The sequence below is a fragment of the Aureococcus anophagefferens genome, assembly GCF_000186865.1.
Source record: "Aureococcus anophagefferens unplaced genomic scaffold AURANscaffold_13, whole genome shotgun sequence".
Classification (NCBI taxonomy): Eukaryota; class Pelagophyceae; order Pelagomonadales; family Pelagomonadaceae; genus Aureococcus; species Aureococcus anophagefferens.
The window spans coordinates 493,409-510,013 of record NW_008705573.1 but is presented as its reverse complement, the minus strand read 5'-3'; the positions used below and the strand labels follow the sequence as shown (position 1 = coordinate 510,013).

The 16,605-nt window shown below is 72.9% G+C and overlaps 5 protein-coding genes across 5 annotated transcripts; 3 read left to right on the top strand and 2 right to left on the bottom strand.

Annotated features, from left to right (window-relative positions):
• Positions 1–3,492: 3,492 nt before the first annotated feature.
• On the top strand, positions 3,493–4,913 carry AURANDRAFT_65139 (hypothetical protein; the record flags this gene model as incomplete). The annotated part of the gene is made up of 2 exons (XM_009040100.1): positions 3,493–3,873; positions 4,104–4,913. The coding sequence occupies 2 exons, from the start codon at positions 3,493–3,495 to the stop codon at positions 4,911–4,913; spliced, it is 1,191 nt and encodes a 396-aa protein (XP_009038348.1).
• An 836-nt stretch (positions 4,914–5,749) lies between these two features.
• AURANDRAFT_65138 (hypothetical protein) lies at positions 5,750–8,509 on the bottom strand (the record flags this gene model as incomplete). Its single annotated transcript, XM_009039941.1, has 3 exons — positions 5,750–6,418; positions 7,164–8,235; positions 8,286–8,509. The coding sequence occupies 3 exons, from the start codon at positions 8,507–8,509 to the stop codon at positions 5,750–5,752; spliced, it is 1,965 nt and encodes a 654-aa protein (XP_009038189.1).
• Positions 8,510–8,715: 206 nt separating this feature from the next.
• On the top strand, positions 8,716–10,311 carry AURANDRAFT_54023 (hypothetical protein; the record flags this gene model as incomplete). Its single annotated transcript, XM_009040101.1, has 2 exons — positions 8,716–8,744; positions 9,016–10,311. One exon carries the CDS (start codon positions 9,032–9,034, stop codon positions 10,163–10,165), a length of 1,134 nt encoding a protein of 377 aa, XP_009038349.1.
• A 1,140-nt stretch (positions 10,312–11,451) lies between these two features.
• Positions 11,452–12,442, bottom strand: AURANDRAFT_28306 (putative 2OG-Fe(II) oxidoreductase like-protein; the record flags this gene model as incomplete). Its single annotated transcript, XM_009039940.1, has 2 exons — positions 11,452–11,796; positions 11,849–12,442. The coding sequence occupies 2 exons, from the start codon at positions 12,440–12,442 to the stop codon at positions 11,452–11,454; spliced, it is 939 nt and encodes a 312-aa protein (XP_009038188.1).
• Positions 12,443–13,096: 654 nt separating this feature from the next.
• On the top strand, positions 13,097–13,603 carry AURANDRAFT_6174 (hypothetical protein; the record flags this gene model as incomplete). Its single annotated transcript, XM_009039886.1, has 1 exon — positions 13,097–13,603. A coding segment is annotated over one exon (507 nt), but the record flags the coding sequence as incomplete, so codon positions are not given.
• Between the last annotated feature and the right edge of the window lie 3,002 nt (positions 13,604–16,605).

Genomic DNA, 16,605 nt, shown 5'->3' with positions numbered 1-16,605 from the left:
GGAGCCGCTCGGGGAGCCACTCGTCGCCGATGGGCTTCGCGGCGTCCGCGCCGGTCGCTTTCACCTCCTTGCGGCTCGCGGAGCGCACCTCCTTGGGCGCGACGGTGGGCACGCGCTCGAAGACCGTCGGGTCCGCCGCCGACGACGCCGACGACGTGTGGCAGGCCGCGAAGGAGCAGTTCCGCGCGGGCGCGCGCGCCGCGGCGCCGCCGGACGAGAAGAGGCCGCCGAGGGGCCTCAGGGCCATGGGCACGATGGCCGCGTCGGACTCGTCGACGACCTTGCGCGGGATGGCGCTCGAGTGGCGGCTCACGACGTGGACGACCTTCTTCGCGGGCGGCGGCGGCGACGCCTTGACCGGCGGCGGCGCCGCGGCCTTCGGCGCGGCCTTCGGCGCGGCCTCCTTCTTCGGCGGCGGCGGCGGCGGCGCCTTCTTCGCGGCCGGCGGCGGCGGCGACGCCTTCTTCTTGCCCTTGGCCTTCTTCGCCGCCGCCGGCGTCCTCGCGGGCTTCTTCGCCGGCGCCGGCGGCGCCGGCGGCGCGGCGTCGACGGCGGCCGCGGCGTCGTCGTCGTCGTCGGCGGACGTGTCGCCCTTGGTCGACACGCTCTGGGCGTCGCCGTCGTCCTCGGCGAGGAGGCCCGCGAAGCCGCCGGAGCTCGACTCCGCGGCCGCGGCCTCCGGCGGGACGCGCGCCATCGCGGCCGCGGCCGCGTCGCCGAGGGAGCAGCGGTGCTTCTCCTCGGCGTCGAACTGGTCCCGGGCGCTCACAAAGGTCTCGAGGGCCGACGCCCAGACCTCCTCGGCGACGGCGTCGTCGAGGAGCGCGTCGAGGGCCAGCGCCGCGGCCGGGTCGTCGCGGGGCTCCGGCGTCTTCGCGGCGTCGCGGAACAGGTCCGGCGCGCCGACGCTCACGGGCGAGTTCTTCTCCTTGGGCTCGTCGGGCGCCGCGGCGAGGGCGAGCTCGTCGTCGTCGTCGTCGTCGGCGACGACGACCATCTTCGACGGCGGCGCGGCCTCGGATTCGTTGACGGCGGCGGCGACGGACGCGGTCTCGCCGTCGACGGACGGCGCCTTGGAGCCGACGCGGCTCGACGTCGGGCTCGCCGACGGCGACTCCGTCGCCTCGTCGGCCGTCGACGACGACGACTCGGACCCGCGCTTCGCGCGGCGGCGCCGGTGCGGCGGCGGCGGCTCGTCGCCGGCCGTCTTGGACGAGGCGGCCGACGCCGTCGAGGGCGCGCGGCGCCGCGACCGCGGGCCGACGAAGGGGCCCTTGGGCGGCATGCCCAGGGGCGGCGGCAGCGCGCGGCCCGCGGACCGCGGCGACGCGTCGCCGCCCCGGCGGTCGTGGGCCCGGGCCAGGTCGACGGCGCGCGCGAGCGCGACGCGCATGAACTCGAGGTCGCCGCTCAACAAGTCCGTCGCGCTCGCCGGCGACGGCGGGCAGGCCCGGGCGACGCCCCAGCGCTGGCAGGGGTGGTTCATGAGGTCCGCGCGCGCGAAGACGTAGGCGGCGATGGTCTGGCTGAAGAACTCGTTCGCGAACCAGGGCGACGCGCCGCCGTCGCCCGCCGGCGCCGCCGGCGGCGGCGCGGGCCGCGGCGCGACGCCCGGCGGCGTCGGCGCGGGCAGCGGGGCACCGGGCACGGGCGCGTCCGTCGCACCGTCGCCCGCGGCCCAGGCCATGAGCTCCTGGAGGTGCTTCCAGCCCCCGGCGAAGGCCTTGCGGATCTGGTGGAGGCCCTTGGCCGAGACGCACAACCCCAAATTGTTCGTCGGCACGAGGGGGTCCTCGACGTTGCAGCAGCGCGCCTCGAACTCGCGCGGCGCCGCGCGGTGCGCGGCCTCGCGGAGCGTCGACTGGAGCGTCGCGCAGAGCGCCCGGACGGCCGTGCGCACGGGGCGGCCCGCGGCGGTGTCGTCGTCGACGTCGTCGTCGTCGCCGAGGAGCGTGAGCTTCTCCCTGGTCCAGTCGAGCGACGCGTAGACGTTGAGGAATCGCGCCAACATGTGGATGGGGTGCATGGCGCCGAGGTCGCCCAGGTGCTTATCCACGAAGAGGCAGGCGACCATGACGTTGATGGCGTGCGTCGACAGGTGGCCCGTGCGCGAGCTCAGCACCGTGACGCCGTCGCCGTAGCGGCAGCTCTCGTGGCGGCACCACGCCTTCACCAAGAGCACCGTGCGCTTGAAAAGATGTTCTTGCCCCACGGCGCGGTCCGTCTCCTCGAGCAGCAGCTGCGCCGCGACGGACTCGACGTGGTTCGCCGTGACGTCCACGGGGATGTTGAGCACGAGGCAGTTCACGACCGTCGTCCTAGCGTTCACCAATGTCACGTTGCGGATGTCCATGGCCTCGGGGGAGGCGCGGCCCTTGGCGAGGGCGCTGCGGCACAGCGCCTCGTTGGCGAGCATGACCCAACTATCTTCCTCGTCGCGCGCCTCCCGGAAGTCGTCCGTGACGCTCGACACGGAGTTCGTCCGACTCGAGAGGCTCGAGCTGTCGTCGGAGCAGCCGGCGCTCCGCGAGCCGTCGGCGGGCGACCCGACGGGGTGGATGATCGTGAGGTCGAGGTCGCTGTCCGGGAGGTAGGTCTTGCTCAGGAAGGACCCGGTGGCGAACGGCTCGACGGCCGACGCCGTCGTCCGCTCGAACTGCTTCCGCAGGACCTCGTCGACGAAGCCGAAGACGGCGCCGCGCCGCTCCTCGGACTGGCGCGACGGCTGGAGCGCCCGCAGCAGCGCGTCGAGCTGGACCGTCACCGGCTCGCAGGACTCGACGCCCATCGTCGCCGAGGGCTCAGCGCGCCTCCCGGGCGGCTCAGCGGTGGGCAGCCTTTTGGTCGAGGCGCGCGCGCCGGGAGCGCGACTCGGGCGTCGCGCCGCGGCCGGGCAGCGGATGCGCCGATGCGAGGTCGCCGGCCACCGATGCCAGAGAAGCAGGATTTCCTCCGCCGCTATCCACGGCCCGCTCCACGGCCGCCGCCGCGCTGGGTTCGTTTTGGCTACATGTCACAATATCTTCAGCTTTCGCTCACTTCACCGTCGGCCCGGGGGGCTCGGCGCCGCTTAAGGCGCCGCCCGCCGGCGCCCCGCCCGGCCGCCGGGCCGCGGGCGCGCGGCCGGCCGGGGATGTGCGGGCCGCGGTCGCCCGGGCCCGAAACTCCGCCGGCCGGAGCGCCGGCTCGCGCGCGGGGCGCGCGCGCGCGCCGCGCGGCATCATCTTCCGCACCTTTCACCTTTGACAGTTTTTGGGCGTTTACCCGTCGAGTTCAAGAATCGCCGCCCGCCATTCGTTGGGAGATCGCGCGTTCAAATTAGGCCATCTGGCAGAAACGAATCCTGGAGCCAATCGAGCCCTGCCCGTCACGCTTGTTGCAGGATGCCCTTCCGTTGCTTCGCGAGATGACAGACGCCGACGGAGAACTCCGACTGTGAACTCCCTGGATCGGCCTTGGCCCCTTGCCTCGTCGGCGCGGGGCAGCGGTGCCATGGCGCATCGGCGGCCGGAGCTCGCCGCCGCCGCCCCGCCGCCCCTCGAGGACGTCGTGCGCGCCTGGGCGCCGGACCTGGGCCGCCACCTGGACACCCTGGGCCTCGAGGACGCCGCCGCCGCCTACGCGGCGGCGCTGCCGGAGAACCGGCCGCCCCCGCCGGTGCCCGCGGGCGTCGCCGCGGCCCGGGTCATGCGCCTGAGCTGCGACGCGGCGCTCGCCGCCGCCCGCGCGGCCGGGGGCCCGGACGGGCTGCCCCTCGCGGCCGCGCTGCGCGACGACGCGCGCGCGCGCGACGCCGCGGGCGACTTCCGCGGCGCCGTCGAGAGCCTGGAGCGGGCCCACGCCATCTTCGAGGCGCGGCGCGAGCCCTTCGAGGTCGCGGGGACCCTCGGGGACCTCGCGCGCGCGCGGGGCAGGGCGGCACGAGAGAGCGAGATGCCCAACTTCAAAGGCTCCGATCTCGGCCAGTTTCCACTCGTTTCGGCTGATTTTTGGACGAGCGATCATCTCTCGGAACGGTCTCGACGCGTGGATGTTTTTCTCGTGACGCGCGCGCGCGGAACACTCACGTTGAAGCGACGTTGAATCACGCTCGTGCTGCCCAGGCGTGGGGGCGCCTCGACGCGCCGGCGATGGCCCAGCGCTTCGCGGAGGAGGCGCTCGCCGTCTTCGAGGCGCTGCCGGGGGACATGGGCCCCTCCGGCCGGCGCGAGCACGCCCACGCCCTGGCGGCGCTGGGCGTCGCCTGCTTCCAGCGGGGCGACGCCGCGGCGGCCGCGGCCGCGCTCGAGATGGCCGTCGACGTCTTCGGCGCCTGCGGCGACCCGGACCACTGGAACGCGACGGACCGGGGCGACGGCGGGGGCCACGACCTGGCGCTCGCCGTCGCGCTGACGAACCTCGCCAACGCGCGCGGCGCGCTCGGCGAATTCGAGCAGAAGAAGGCGCTGCTCCTGCACGCGCTCCGCATCAAGCGCGCGCGCTTCGAACACGACAAAGACCACCCGGAGATCGCGACGACGCTCGCGAACCTGGGCAACGCCTGCGCCGCGCTCGGCGACCACGCCGCGGCGCAGAGGCACATGGCGCGCGCGCTCGCGGGCTTCGAGAAGTGGCACGGCCCGGACCACTTTACGGTCCTCGCGACGCTCATGAACCTCGGCGCCTGCTGCGCGGCGTCGGGCGACGACGCCGGCGCGGGCCTCCACCTGCGGCGCGCCGCGCACGTCGGCGCCGCGCTCCACCCGGAGACCGCGGCCGAGTGGGCGGGCTGCCTCGAGGCCAGCCGCCTCGACGACAGCAAGCTCGAGCTCGAGGAGCCCGAGTCGCCCGGCGTGCGCGACTTCGAGGTCGAGGCGCCCGAGGCGCCCCAGTCGCGGCCCGACTCGCCCATGGACGAGGACGACCTGCTGTAGATTACCCGACTCGCCCATGGACGAGGACGACCTGTTGTAGATTACCCGCCCCCCGGTAAGCCCGCGCGCCGCTTGACGGCCTTGGGCCCCCGGCCGTTGGCCGCGTGGTTCTCCAGCGCCGCGAGGTACGCGACCTCGTCGTCGAGGTACGCCTCCAGGAAGGCGCGATGCGCCGGCGCCAGCGCCGCGTCGCCCTCGCGGGGGTAGCCCGTGTGCGCGTGGGGCAGCGTCGTGTTCAGCAGTTCCGGGTCGACCTTCAGCCAGGCCGCGACGCCGTCGACGTCCGCCTGCAGGCTCTCCTGGCGGATGAGGTACACAGACGTGCGCGCCAGGTCCCGCAGCGCCGCGCCGACGTCCGCGAGGTAGAACCTGTGTGGAAATCAACCAGTGAGCTGGGACGTCGGGGCCAAACTTTGAAGTTCTCTAGCTCGGTCAAATCGAAGTCGATTCGGCTGATTTTTGGACGAATCGATTGCTCTCGTCGAGTTCTCGAAGCACAGTCGAAGAGATTGCGTCGAAACGGTCGCATACGAGCACATTGAAGTCGTGTTGAAGATTTGATTTCCACACAGGGTAGAACGCGAGGCCGTGGGAGATGTGGCCCGGCCGCTCCGGCGCGAAGACCTGCGTCGCGAGCTCGCCGCAGGTGTCGTTCCGGCCGGGATCCAGGGCCGCCGCGAAGGCGTCGACGGTCTCGAAGCACGTGTAGAACTTGAGCTCCCAGCGGTCCATGGAGTGCTTCGTGCGATCGCCGAGGTTGTGGCCGCCGCCGCCGCCGCAGGGGTGGCGCCAGTTGAAGGCGCTGATCGTGCGCGCCACGGGGTCGCGCACGGTGATCAAGTAGTGGTGGCCCGGCGTCGACGGGCCGGGCCGGTCCGGCACCTGCGGGGCCGTCGGCGTCGCGCGCGTTTTTTCGGACGGCGCCGCGCGCGCGCGTGGAAGTGGTTGAAGCTCAGGCCGTTGTCCTCCAGGAAGCGCACGACCGTGCCGCCGCCGGCCTTGCCGACGTGCACGAAGTTGATCACCGGCGCGGCGACGCGCTTTCGCCGCTTCTTGGGCGCGGGCGCGGGCCTCTCCGCGGCCGCGAACGATCGGTACGCGCCGCGCCGCACGGAGTTGCCGTAGGTGCAGTTCTCGATGACCCAGTCGTCGCCGCGCATGGGCTTGTTGTGCCGCAGCATCCAGGACCGCGCCATGAAGTCGTCCTTGATGCCGCGCTTCCGCGCGTCCGAGAGGTTGTAGCGGCGGTAGCGCGCGTAGCCGTCGCCGTCGTCGTCGCAGCAGGCGTCGTCGTCGACGTTGTGGCCGCGGTGCGCGTGCGCGAGCGCGTAGTCGCGGTAGATGCGCACGGCGACGACGGCGAAGATGAAGGTCGTCGCCGCGAGGGACCGCACGCGCGTCCGCTGGGCCTCCGTGAGGCGCTCGAGGGCGCTCTCGAGCCAGAGCTGGAAGAAGAAGGCGACGACGCCGCAGCCCAGCGCGACGGCGAGCACGGCCCAGGGCACCTCCATCGTCGATTGATGTCCCCGGTAGAGCTGCCTTTTACAGTCCGTCCTCCATCGTCGATGGAGGTCGGGCCGCATACGCCACGCAGCCCCGGTAAAGGTGCCTTTTACAGTCCGTGGTGCGGTTTACGTTCCGTCGCTGCCCCGACTCGCTTCTGCGCCGCCAGCTGCGATCGGATCATGGTCGAGCTCGAGTTGCAGGCGTCGGTCGTGATCCCCGTGCCGCCGGGCACGCCCGCCGGCGCGACGCTCGTCGCCAAGGCGCCCGACGGCCGCGGCATCCCCGCCATCGTGCCGGATCCCGTGCCCGAGGAGCTCAGGGTCGTCATCCCGCCCCGCGACGACGCCGTCTTCTCGGCGCACGACGCCTTCGAGGCGTGGGCCGACATCCCGGAAGACCAGCCGGCCTACCCGACCTGCGTCGGCGCGCTCGGCGTGTCCAGGGCCGACGTCGGGGACCACCCGAACGCCGCGGCGGGATGCGACGCGGGCTGCGCGGCGCTGGCCGCGCCGCCGTTCCTCCTCTGCGGCGCCGTCGCCTGGCTCTTCGCCTGCTCCGCGAGCAAATCCAGCGACCCGGCGGAGATCACCCTCGGCGACGTCTGGCGCCTCTACGTCAAGTACCTCCTCGCGCTCCCCTTCTGCGGCCACGCGGCCCCCGCCGTCGACGAGGGCGCGGCGACGGAGGTGCAGATGAGCGGCATCCCCGTCGTCTAAGGTGATCCACACAGAAACAAGGTCAGACGAGGGGGAGGCCGAGGTCCCGGTGCCGCTTTTTGGCCGCGTCGAACGCGCCGCGGAGGAGCGTCTCGAACGCGTCGCCGGGCGCGTCCGCGGCGGCGTACTGGAGCCTGTGGGCCCCGTCGCGGAGCGCCGCGCGCATGGCGGCGACGCGCGCGGGCGGCACGGCGCGGAGCAGGTCGAGCACGTTGAACGCGCCGCCGAGGTACGCGGTCTCGTTGACGACGACGAGCGCGTTCCGGGGCACGAACCAGGGCGCGACGCGCGCGTTGTAGAGGCCGAAGACGACGGGGACGCAGCCCGTGAGCATGGCGTCGTAGAAGCCCTTGCGGTAGGGGCTGTCGCCGCCGGGCTCCAAACAAAACGTCGCCGCGCGCGTCGACGCGTTGAGGCCGCAGAAGTGGCGCGGCGCCGCCCTGACCGTCTCCTTGGCCGCGCGGACGTCCATGCCGCCGCAGGCGCCGTCCGCGGCGCACTCTGCGGCGAGCCGCGCGCGCGCCGCGGCGAAGGGCATGTCCGCGTGGGGCGTGCCCACGTAGGCCGCTAAGAACCGCGACGGCGCGCCGTCGGCGCGGTCCCAGGGCCGCGCGCCGCGGCGGTGCGTGCCGTGGATGGACGACGCGTAGGGCACGCTGTGGAGGTGGGGGTAGTCGCCGTCGTCGCTCGCGGCGTCGGCGGCCATCGCCGCCGCGACGGCGTCGTCGTCGAGGCGCTTCGGCCCGTAGCCCGTGCGGTTCTTGCCCGGCACCATGGCGTAGCCGCTCGAGTAGGCGAAGCGCATCGCGCGCCGCAGCAGGCCCGCCGGGGCCCGCCACCACGCGTCGCACCACTTGTTGGGCTTCACGTGGCCCTTGCCGACGAGGAAGAAGTGGCGGTGGGCCGTCGTCGCACTGAGGTGCGCGAGGGTTTCCATGGCCTCGGCGTTGGCCCGCTGGCTGCAGACCGGGTGCCAGGGCTGCTTCGACCGGCCCGGCCACGTCGGCACCAAAAACAGGTCCGCGGTTTCCGGATTCAACGCGCGCGGGCAGCGCCGCGACCGCAGCAGGCGCCAGAGTACGATGAGCGGCATGGCGTACCTGGGGGGGAAGACACGATTGGTCGTCGAAATTGTTCGGGGATTTCGCACTGATCGGTGTCGAACTCCTCGGGGATGCCGCCGTCGCAGGGGCGGCCGAAGACGAACTTGCCGCTCACGTTGCGCAGCTCGTCGAGGGGCACGCGCACGTCCCAGAGCTGCGGCAGGTCGTAGACGTAGACCGACGGGCAGCCGCCCCGCGCCTCGGTTGGTGTTGTGTCCCAGACGCCTTGGACCAACGGGAGCGTTATTAGTGTGGGAAGGAGCCACCGCATCGCCGCGGCGGCGTTTGGTGTCGGCGTCCAACGGAGTTGGTGCTGTGTTGTTTCGTTGTCACGGTTCCACGCGCCGCGAACCGCCTTCGTGTCAAGCGCCATGCTACATCCGCGCTTTTACGTCACGAGTACGTACTTTTTGGGGTTCAAGGACGGAGGTGCTGCAGCGGAATTGCCGCTGTGTTTTGGTTGGTCGGCTCGAGCACCCGCACGCCGCCGTGTTCCGGATCGACTCGTGAGTCGTGCGCGCCGCCCCGCCCGCCTCGGGGCCCGACGCCCCGCCCGCCCCCGCCCCGACCCCGCGCGCGCCCCGCCCCGCGCCCCGGCGCGCCCCCGGCCCGCCTCGGAACGCCCCCAAAACTCAAACCTTCCGCGCCACCTCACGTCCCCTTCCCCGCGCCACAAACCCACGCCCGCCCCGCGCCTCCGCGCCACCTCACGTCCCCTGCCCCGCGCCACAAACCCACGCCCGCCCCGCGCCCCCCATTCACCTCCGGTCTCCCTAGGTTTTAAACCAGAACCATGAAGCTCGCCCTCGCCCTCGCGCTCCTCCCCGGCGTTTCCGCGCAGCAGCAGCACATGCTCGGCGCCGACGGCCACGGCATCTGGAACCCGTCCCCGGCCTGCTGCTCCGTGTCCACGGCCGAGGACTGCGTGCGCACGCACCCCTGCCGCGCCGCCGGCGAGACCGACGTCGAGGCCGTCCACGAGGCCTTCATGACCTTCATGACCAAATTCGAGAAGACGTACGAGACCGTCGAGGAATGGGCCCACCGGCTCACGGTCTTCGCCCAGAACGCGAAGATCGTCCTCGAGCACGACGCCAAGGCCGAGGGCTTCGCCCTGGGCCTCGACAACCAGTTCGCGGACTGGACGGCCGAGGAGTTCGCGTCGTACCAGAAGCTCCACAGCCGCCCGAAGCCGTCGCAGGCCGGCGCGACGCACGAGGTCTCCGACAAGGCCGCGCCGACGGCCGTCGACTGGCGCACGGAGGGCGTCGTCGCCGACATCAAGAACCAGGGCTCCTGCGGCTCCTGCTGGACGTTCTCCACCGTGGTGTCCATCGAGGGCGCGGCGGCCCGGAAGACGGGCAAGCTCGTGACGCTTTCCGAGCAGAACCTCGTGGACTGCGTGAAGAAGGACCAGATCGACGGCGGCGACGAGTGCTGCATGGGCTGCTCCGGCGGGCTCATGGACAACGCGTTCGACTACATCATCAAGAACCAGGACGGCGGCATCGACACGGAGGCCTCCTACGGCTACACGGGCAAGGACGGCACCTGCGCCTTCGACAAGGCCAACGTCGGCGCGACGATCTCGAACTGGACCGACGTCGCCGTCGGCGACGAGGTCGCGCTCGCGGACGCGCTCGCGAACGCGGGGCCCGTGTCCATCGCGCTCGACGCTTCCAAGCAGTGGCAGCTCTATTCCGGGGGCATCCTCAAGCCCCGGTCCATCCTCGGCTGCTCCTCGGACCCGACCCACGCGGACCACGGCGTCGCCATCGTCGGCTACGGCACGGACGACGGCGTCGACTACTGGTGGATCCGCAACTCGTGGGGCACGACCTGGGGCGAGTCCGGCTACATGCGCCTCGAGCGCGGCGTCAACGCCTGCGGCGTCGCCAACTTCGCCTCCTACCCCATCGCCGCCTAGGGCGCCGGCCGCTGGACATACACGCCGCCCGCGACCCCGCGGCGCCTAGTCGAACCCCGCCCGCCGCCGCACCACGACGCCGCGGCGTTCCCCCCTTTGCCCCGCCCTTTTTGCGTGCACATGCCTGTAAATAGCACTACGACTCCGCGGCTCCTCGGGCCGCCGCGCCGAGGAACGCGCTCGCGACCTCTGCGACCGCGACGACGCGCTCCGACCCTTTCTTGCCCACATTTTGTCCGCGTGTCCGCGTCGGCAAGGGGCCCCTGCGCGACGGTGCGTGCCGCGGTCCCCGGCCACGTCCCCGGCCCGTGCCCGGGCCGTGCCCGGGGCCCCGTGCCGGGCCCGTGCCGGGCCTCCCCGGCCCGTGCCCGGCCCGTGCCCGGGGCCCGTGCCGAGTGCCGTGCCGCGTGCCGGGCCCGTGCCGGGCCGCGTGCCCTGAGCGCATTTACCGTGCCGGAACCCCCGTGCCCGCCGTCCCCGCCCCCCGTCCCGGGGCCGGACCGTCGCGCAGGGGCCCGTTCGGCAGCCCACTTCGGACTCGGCAGCCGGCTCGAACAGTGTCCACAGAACAATTGCCACAGAAACAGCAGCGCGCGCGTCGACGGCCGCGACCGACAACGATGGCCTCCACCGATCTCTACGAGACCTTCCCGCTGCCGATCGTCAAGCACGTCGGCGACGACTACGTCAAGCTGCTCGGCGCCGTCTTCGGCCTCATGGCGTTCCTACCGCCGGTCGCCTTCGCGCTCACGTCGACGGCGTCCCGGGCCGCCGGCCCCAAGCCCGCGGCGGTCAAGTTCGTCGTCGTCGTCCTCGGCTGGCAGACGTACCGCCTGGTCGGCTTCGCGCTCTACCCGAACATGGGCGGGTCCGGCGAGCCGTCGTTCCCCTTCCCCTGGCTCGTGCCGCTCACGGGCGACGGCATCGTCGGCCTCGTGGCGCCCTGGTACTGCTGGCTCGCGGCGACGCGGACCGGGCCCCAGGTCTACGCGCTCGTGATGGGGTTTCTCTTCTTCGGCTGCTGGGACTTCATCGCGGGCATCTGCATCGCGGGCGTCGCGCCGCCGAGCGGGGAGCCGCAGCCGCCGAAGGGCGTCGGCGGCATGGACTACTGGCTCCTCGGCAACCTCGTCATCGAGTTCGCCGCCATCTGCGCCGCGCTCACGGGCGGCGCCGCGGCCTACTACGCCAAGAGCAAGCGCGCCTAAACTAAGATGCCCCGGCTCGTTCGCGTCCCGCATTTCGGCGAATCGCACGACTCCGAACTTTAACAAAGCACCCGCTGTTTACTTCATCCGGTCGTAGCACGCGCGCTGCGGCGGGCACCAGGCGCGCTCCGCGAACTCCTCCTTGCCCGGCGGGTAGGGCTTGAACTCGGCGAAGTCGCGGTCGTGCGTGTAGGAGAGGCAGCGCGCGTCCGGCGCGGCGGACTCGCGGCGGTAGCGCTGCATGCGCGTCTCGTACTCGGCCGACGCGCGCCAGTTCCGGTTGTGGTTCCAGATGATGAGGTTGCGCCGCGTGCCGCTCGAGATGTCGTCGGCCCCGTGCCGCTTGGACCCGAGGTGCACGACCGCGCGGCCCTTGACGTGCTCGTACTGGAACGCGAACCTGTGACGGGTTTCCCGGCGCATCTACGATCTCGACGGACGCCGGCGCGCGCTGGCGGTGGTCCGGGGTCCCGACGCCGCCGCAAAAAGTAAGCCCCGCGCCGGCGAAGACTTCGCCGAGGCAGACGTTGAAGGTGACGTCGCTGTCGTCCGTGTGCATGTCGAGCCCGGGGTCCTCCGTTTTGCGGTACTGCACCATGAAGGAGTGGTGCGCGTGGAACGCGCTGCCTTCCTTGGGCCAGAGGGACCGCGCGATGGGCCAGAGCACCTCCCGCTGGAGCTCGCTGATGACGTCCAACATGCCGATCTCGTTGACGATCAACCCGTAGTTGTTCATGCTGTTGGGCCGCCGGATGGGCAGCCCCGAGTCCATGTAGCCGTCGACCTCCTGCAGAAAGTCGCGGCAGAACGCGTCGCTGAACATGGCGAAGGAGAAGACGCCCGGCGCCTCTTCGCGCAGATCCCTGTGGCACTGGCCGCGCCGCGCGGCCTGCACGACGTCGAGGAGCGTCGGCGCCAACCACTCGTCGCGCAGCAGCGACTCGAAGAGCTCCGGTGTCCGCCGCAGCGGCGCGTAGGCCTCCTCCGGCGACAGCCCGTTGAGGTTCGCGGCCCAGCGCCGCGCCGTGTGCGGCGCGTAGCGCACCTGCTTGCTGATCCAGCCGCCCATGGCTGCCACGGCGAGCAGCAGCTCGAGGAACGCCACGGTGGTGGCCGCGGTTCTGGTGCGCGCCGTCGTCGATTCGCACAGCACGTTGCGCAGCTGCGCGCGCTGCACGGCGCGCGGTTGGACGCGTTTGACGGCGTGAGAGGCGGCCGAAGCTCTCTGATGCGGCTGAGAGCGCTGCTCGTTGCCGGCAACAATCCGCCGCGCCCGACTTTCATGCTTGCAAGGGTTTTCTAAAACACGACTTTATTTTCAGGATCGACGAGCTACGCGACGTGGTGTCAATCGGCGCGCGCCGCCAGACCCCGCCGAGCGGTGCGCGAGCTGCGCAAAGACTCCGAGCATGGTCGCGACGCGCGGGCGCGGCCCAGAACGACCTTACGTCCCCGGATCGACCCCTGCGCTCGGCGGAGCGGTGCCGCTAGCTCGTCGATCCTGAAATAAAGTCGTATTTTACAAAACCCTACTAGGCATTAACTTGCTCGCGAGCGCCGACTCGCTCCGGAGCGCGCATCCGCGACCGCCGCGCGCACAGCCGCACCGCCCCCCCATCATCCGCGCTTGTCGCCGCGTCCGCCGCCGCCGGTGCACGACCTACGCCACAAAAAAACCGCGCGAAAACCGGCCCCGCCACCAAAAAAAAACATGACGACCTTCCTGGACAACCGCTTCGCCTTCTTCTTCATGCGCCGCGACCGGAGCGAGGGCGGCAAGGACTCGCAGGGCTACGCGAGCAGCATCAACAAGATCGGCGCCTTCGACTCCGTCCAGGGCTTCTTCGGCATCTACGACCACCTCGTCAAGCCGGCGGACCTGGGCAACGACTCGCACGTGACGGACTACCACCTCTTCCGCGAGGGCATCACGCCGACCTGGGAGGACCCGCACAACAAGCGCGGCGGCAAGTGGATCATCCGCCTCCGCAAGGTCGAGAACCTCGCGAGCCTCTACTTCGAGGAGCTTCTCCTCGCTCTAATCGGCGAGCAGTTCGGCGACGTCGGCGTCCACGTCTGCGGCGTCGTCGTGTCCGTGCGCCAGCACGAGGACATCATCGCCGTCTGGAACTCGGACGCCGAGGACAAGGACGCGACGAACAAGATCCGCGACGTCATCAAATCCGCGCTCGATTTGCCCAACTTCATCACCCTGGAGTACAAGCGGCACCAGTTCCACCGCCAGGGCGGCGGCGGCGGCTGGAACCGCCAGGGCGACGCGCGCGGCGACCGCGACAAGGGCAACCGCGGGCCGCCCCGCGGGCCCCCGCGCGAGCGCGTCCACGCGGCCGCGCCCGAGCCCCGCAGCGACCGCGACTGGTCCACGCTCCGCGCGCGCAAGTGAGCGCGCGGGCGGGGCCGGCCCGCGCGCGCTCTGGTGGGGGTCGTGTGCCGTAACGACCTCGGAGACCACGAGTAGCGAGCGGCGCGGCATGGCCGGCCCGCGCGCCCTGGGGGATCGCGCGCCGTAGCGACCTCGGAGCTTACCACCGGCTCCACGGCTTCCCCGTCGCGTCGACCGCGCGCGCGTCCGCCGCGTCGACGTCCCAGGACGGCGGCGCGCGCACCGCGGACGCCTCGAGGATCCAGTCCATGGCCTCGAGCGGCGACTCCCAGGCCGCGCCGTCGGCCCCGCCGGGCGCGACGTAGACGTGCTCGTCCGCCGGGAGCGCGAGCGCGCCCGCGCAGAGCGCGGCCGCGGCGTCCTCGACGCGCGGCCGTCGGCCGTCGAGGGGCCCGCAGCCCCGGTGGAAGTTCCAGAACGTGCCGCAGTCCTCCAACTCTTGCTCCACGGCGACGACGAGGCTCCCGCCGCAGCGGTCCTCGAGCATTGCGCGCGCGGCCGCCGCGGCCTCGTCGCCGACCGCGACGGCGCCGACCCAGCCGCCGGACGCGCAGCAGGCGTTGAGCAGCGCCGTCGATCCCGCCACGGCCTCGCCGGCGACGCAGCGCGTGACGTCGAAGTCCGAGACGGCCCTCGCGAGCGCCGCGCCGCTGCCGACGTCGACGGCGCGCCGCGGGTTCAGCGCGCCGAGGAACGCGGACGAGAGCACGGACGAGAGCTTTCGCCGTTGCATGTTGCCTTTCAGGAGCGCGACGGGTTCGCGCAGGCCCGACTCGTGGACGGCGCCGAGCCGCTGGAGGTAGCCGTAGGCGACGGCGCCGAGCTTATGATCGCAGCCGAGCACGGCGGCCGTCTCGCGCCGGCGCGCGGGCTCTTTCGCGGACCCGAGCGGCTGGAGGGATCGCGTCTGGACGATGCATGTCAGAAGCACGAGCGCGCTCAGCTCCATGCTTTGCAATTTACCACTGCATCATCTCAGCCTTTCAAGAAGCAATTATTGAAGAAGCAAGTTTACGACGGCCGATCAAAAATCACGATGAGCACGGCAGCCCGAGCATTTCGATAATGCGCGTTTGGCTCCTACCGCTCGCCGCGGCCCGGGCGACGACGTGCCCGAGCGCCGTCCCGACGGCGGCGCCGACGGTCGTCACGACCGCGTCGAACGTCAGCTGCGGCTTCGACGGCGGCTGGTGCGGCTGGGACGCCGGCGCCGCCGTCGACGGCGCCTCCGCGGCCTGGGCGCGGGCGAGCGGGTCCACGACGACGCGGAACACGGGCCCGTCCGGCGACGCGTCGGGCGCCGGGAGCTACGCCTTCGTCGAGAGCTCCTACCCGAACCACCCGGCCGTCGTCTTCGAGCTTTTGTCGCCGGAGTTCGCGGCGGCCGACGTCGCCGTGTCCTTCGCCTACAGCATGTACGGCGCGACGACGGGGTCGCTCGCCGTCGACGCGCTGCGCGACTACGGCTGGTTCGGCGACTCCTGGGACTGCGGCCTCTGGGAGCTCTCGGGAGACCAGGGCGACGGCTGGCGGCGCGCCGAGGCCGTCGTCGTCGAATCCGCGCTCCGGCTGCGCATCCGCGCGACGACGGGCGACGGCATGACCGGCGACATGGCCGTCGACGACGTCGCCGTCGCCTTCGCGCCGACGGCCGCGCCGACGGCGTCGCGGCCGCCGACGTCCGCGCCGCCGACGCCGTTCGCCGCGAAACCGTCCGCGCCGCCGACGCGGCCGCCGAGCGCCGCCGCGGCCGTGACGTCTGCGCCGAGCGCCGCGCCGACGGCGCCCGCGCCGAGCGCCGCGCCGACGGCGCCGCCGACGGCGCTCGCGGACGCGAGCGCCGCGCCGAGCTACGCGCCGAGCCGCGCGCCGCGGCCGCCGTCGGCGCACCCGAGCGCGCCGCCGACGGCGCCGCCCGCGCCCGCGCCGCCGGCCTACGCGCCGTCCGCGCCGCCGCCGCCGTCCGCGGCGCCGACGGCCGAGGCGACCGCGCGCCCGACCTACGCGCCGTCGGCCGCGCCGGCGCCGTCCGCGGCGCCCACGCGGCCGCCGACGACGTCGACGCCGACCCTCGCGCCGTCGACGGGCGCGCCCTCGCGCGCGCCCGCGCGCGCGCCGACGTCCGACGCGCCGACCCCGGCCCCGACGACGGCCGCGCCGTCGCCGCCGCCGACCCTCGCGCCGACGACGTCGACGCCGTCGCCGCCGCCGACCCTGGCCCCGACGACCGCCGCGCCGTCGTCGCCGCCGACGCGCGCCGCGACGACCTACGCGCCCTCGGCGGCGCCGTCCGCGGAGCCCTCGACGCGGCGGCCGTCGCCGCGGCCGTCGCGGAGCCCCTCCGCGGCGCCGACGACCTACGCGCCGTCGGCCGCGCTCGACCCGTCGTCGTGCCCGACGGCGACCGCGGCCCCGTCCCCGGCCCCGGCGCCCGCGCCGACGACCTACGCGCCGTCCGCCGCGCCGTCGTCGGAGGCGCCCGAGCCGTCGGCGGCGCCGTCGTCGGAGGCGCCGTCGCCCGGGGGCACGGCCGTCGCCGCGGACGACGCGCCGACCTACGCGCCGACGCCGGCGCCGCCCGTCGACGCCGTCTTCGCCGCGTCCGTGGTCTTGAACGACGTCGACGCCGCGAGCTTCAACGGCGAGGCGGAGAGCGGCGCCGCGTTCTCCGACGCTCTCCTCGCGACCGTCGACTTCTTCGGGTACGCGGCCGCGTCGGCGCCCGCCGCGACGGCCTACGGGAGCGCCCGCCGCCGCCTCGCGACGGGCGCCGCGGCCGTCGCCTTCGAGCTCGCCGCGGCGACGACGGACGCGGCGCAGCTGCGCGA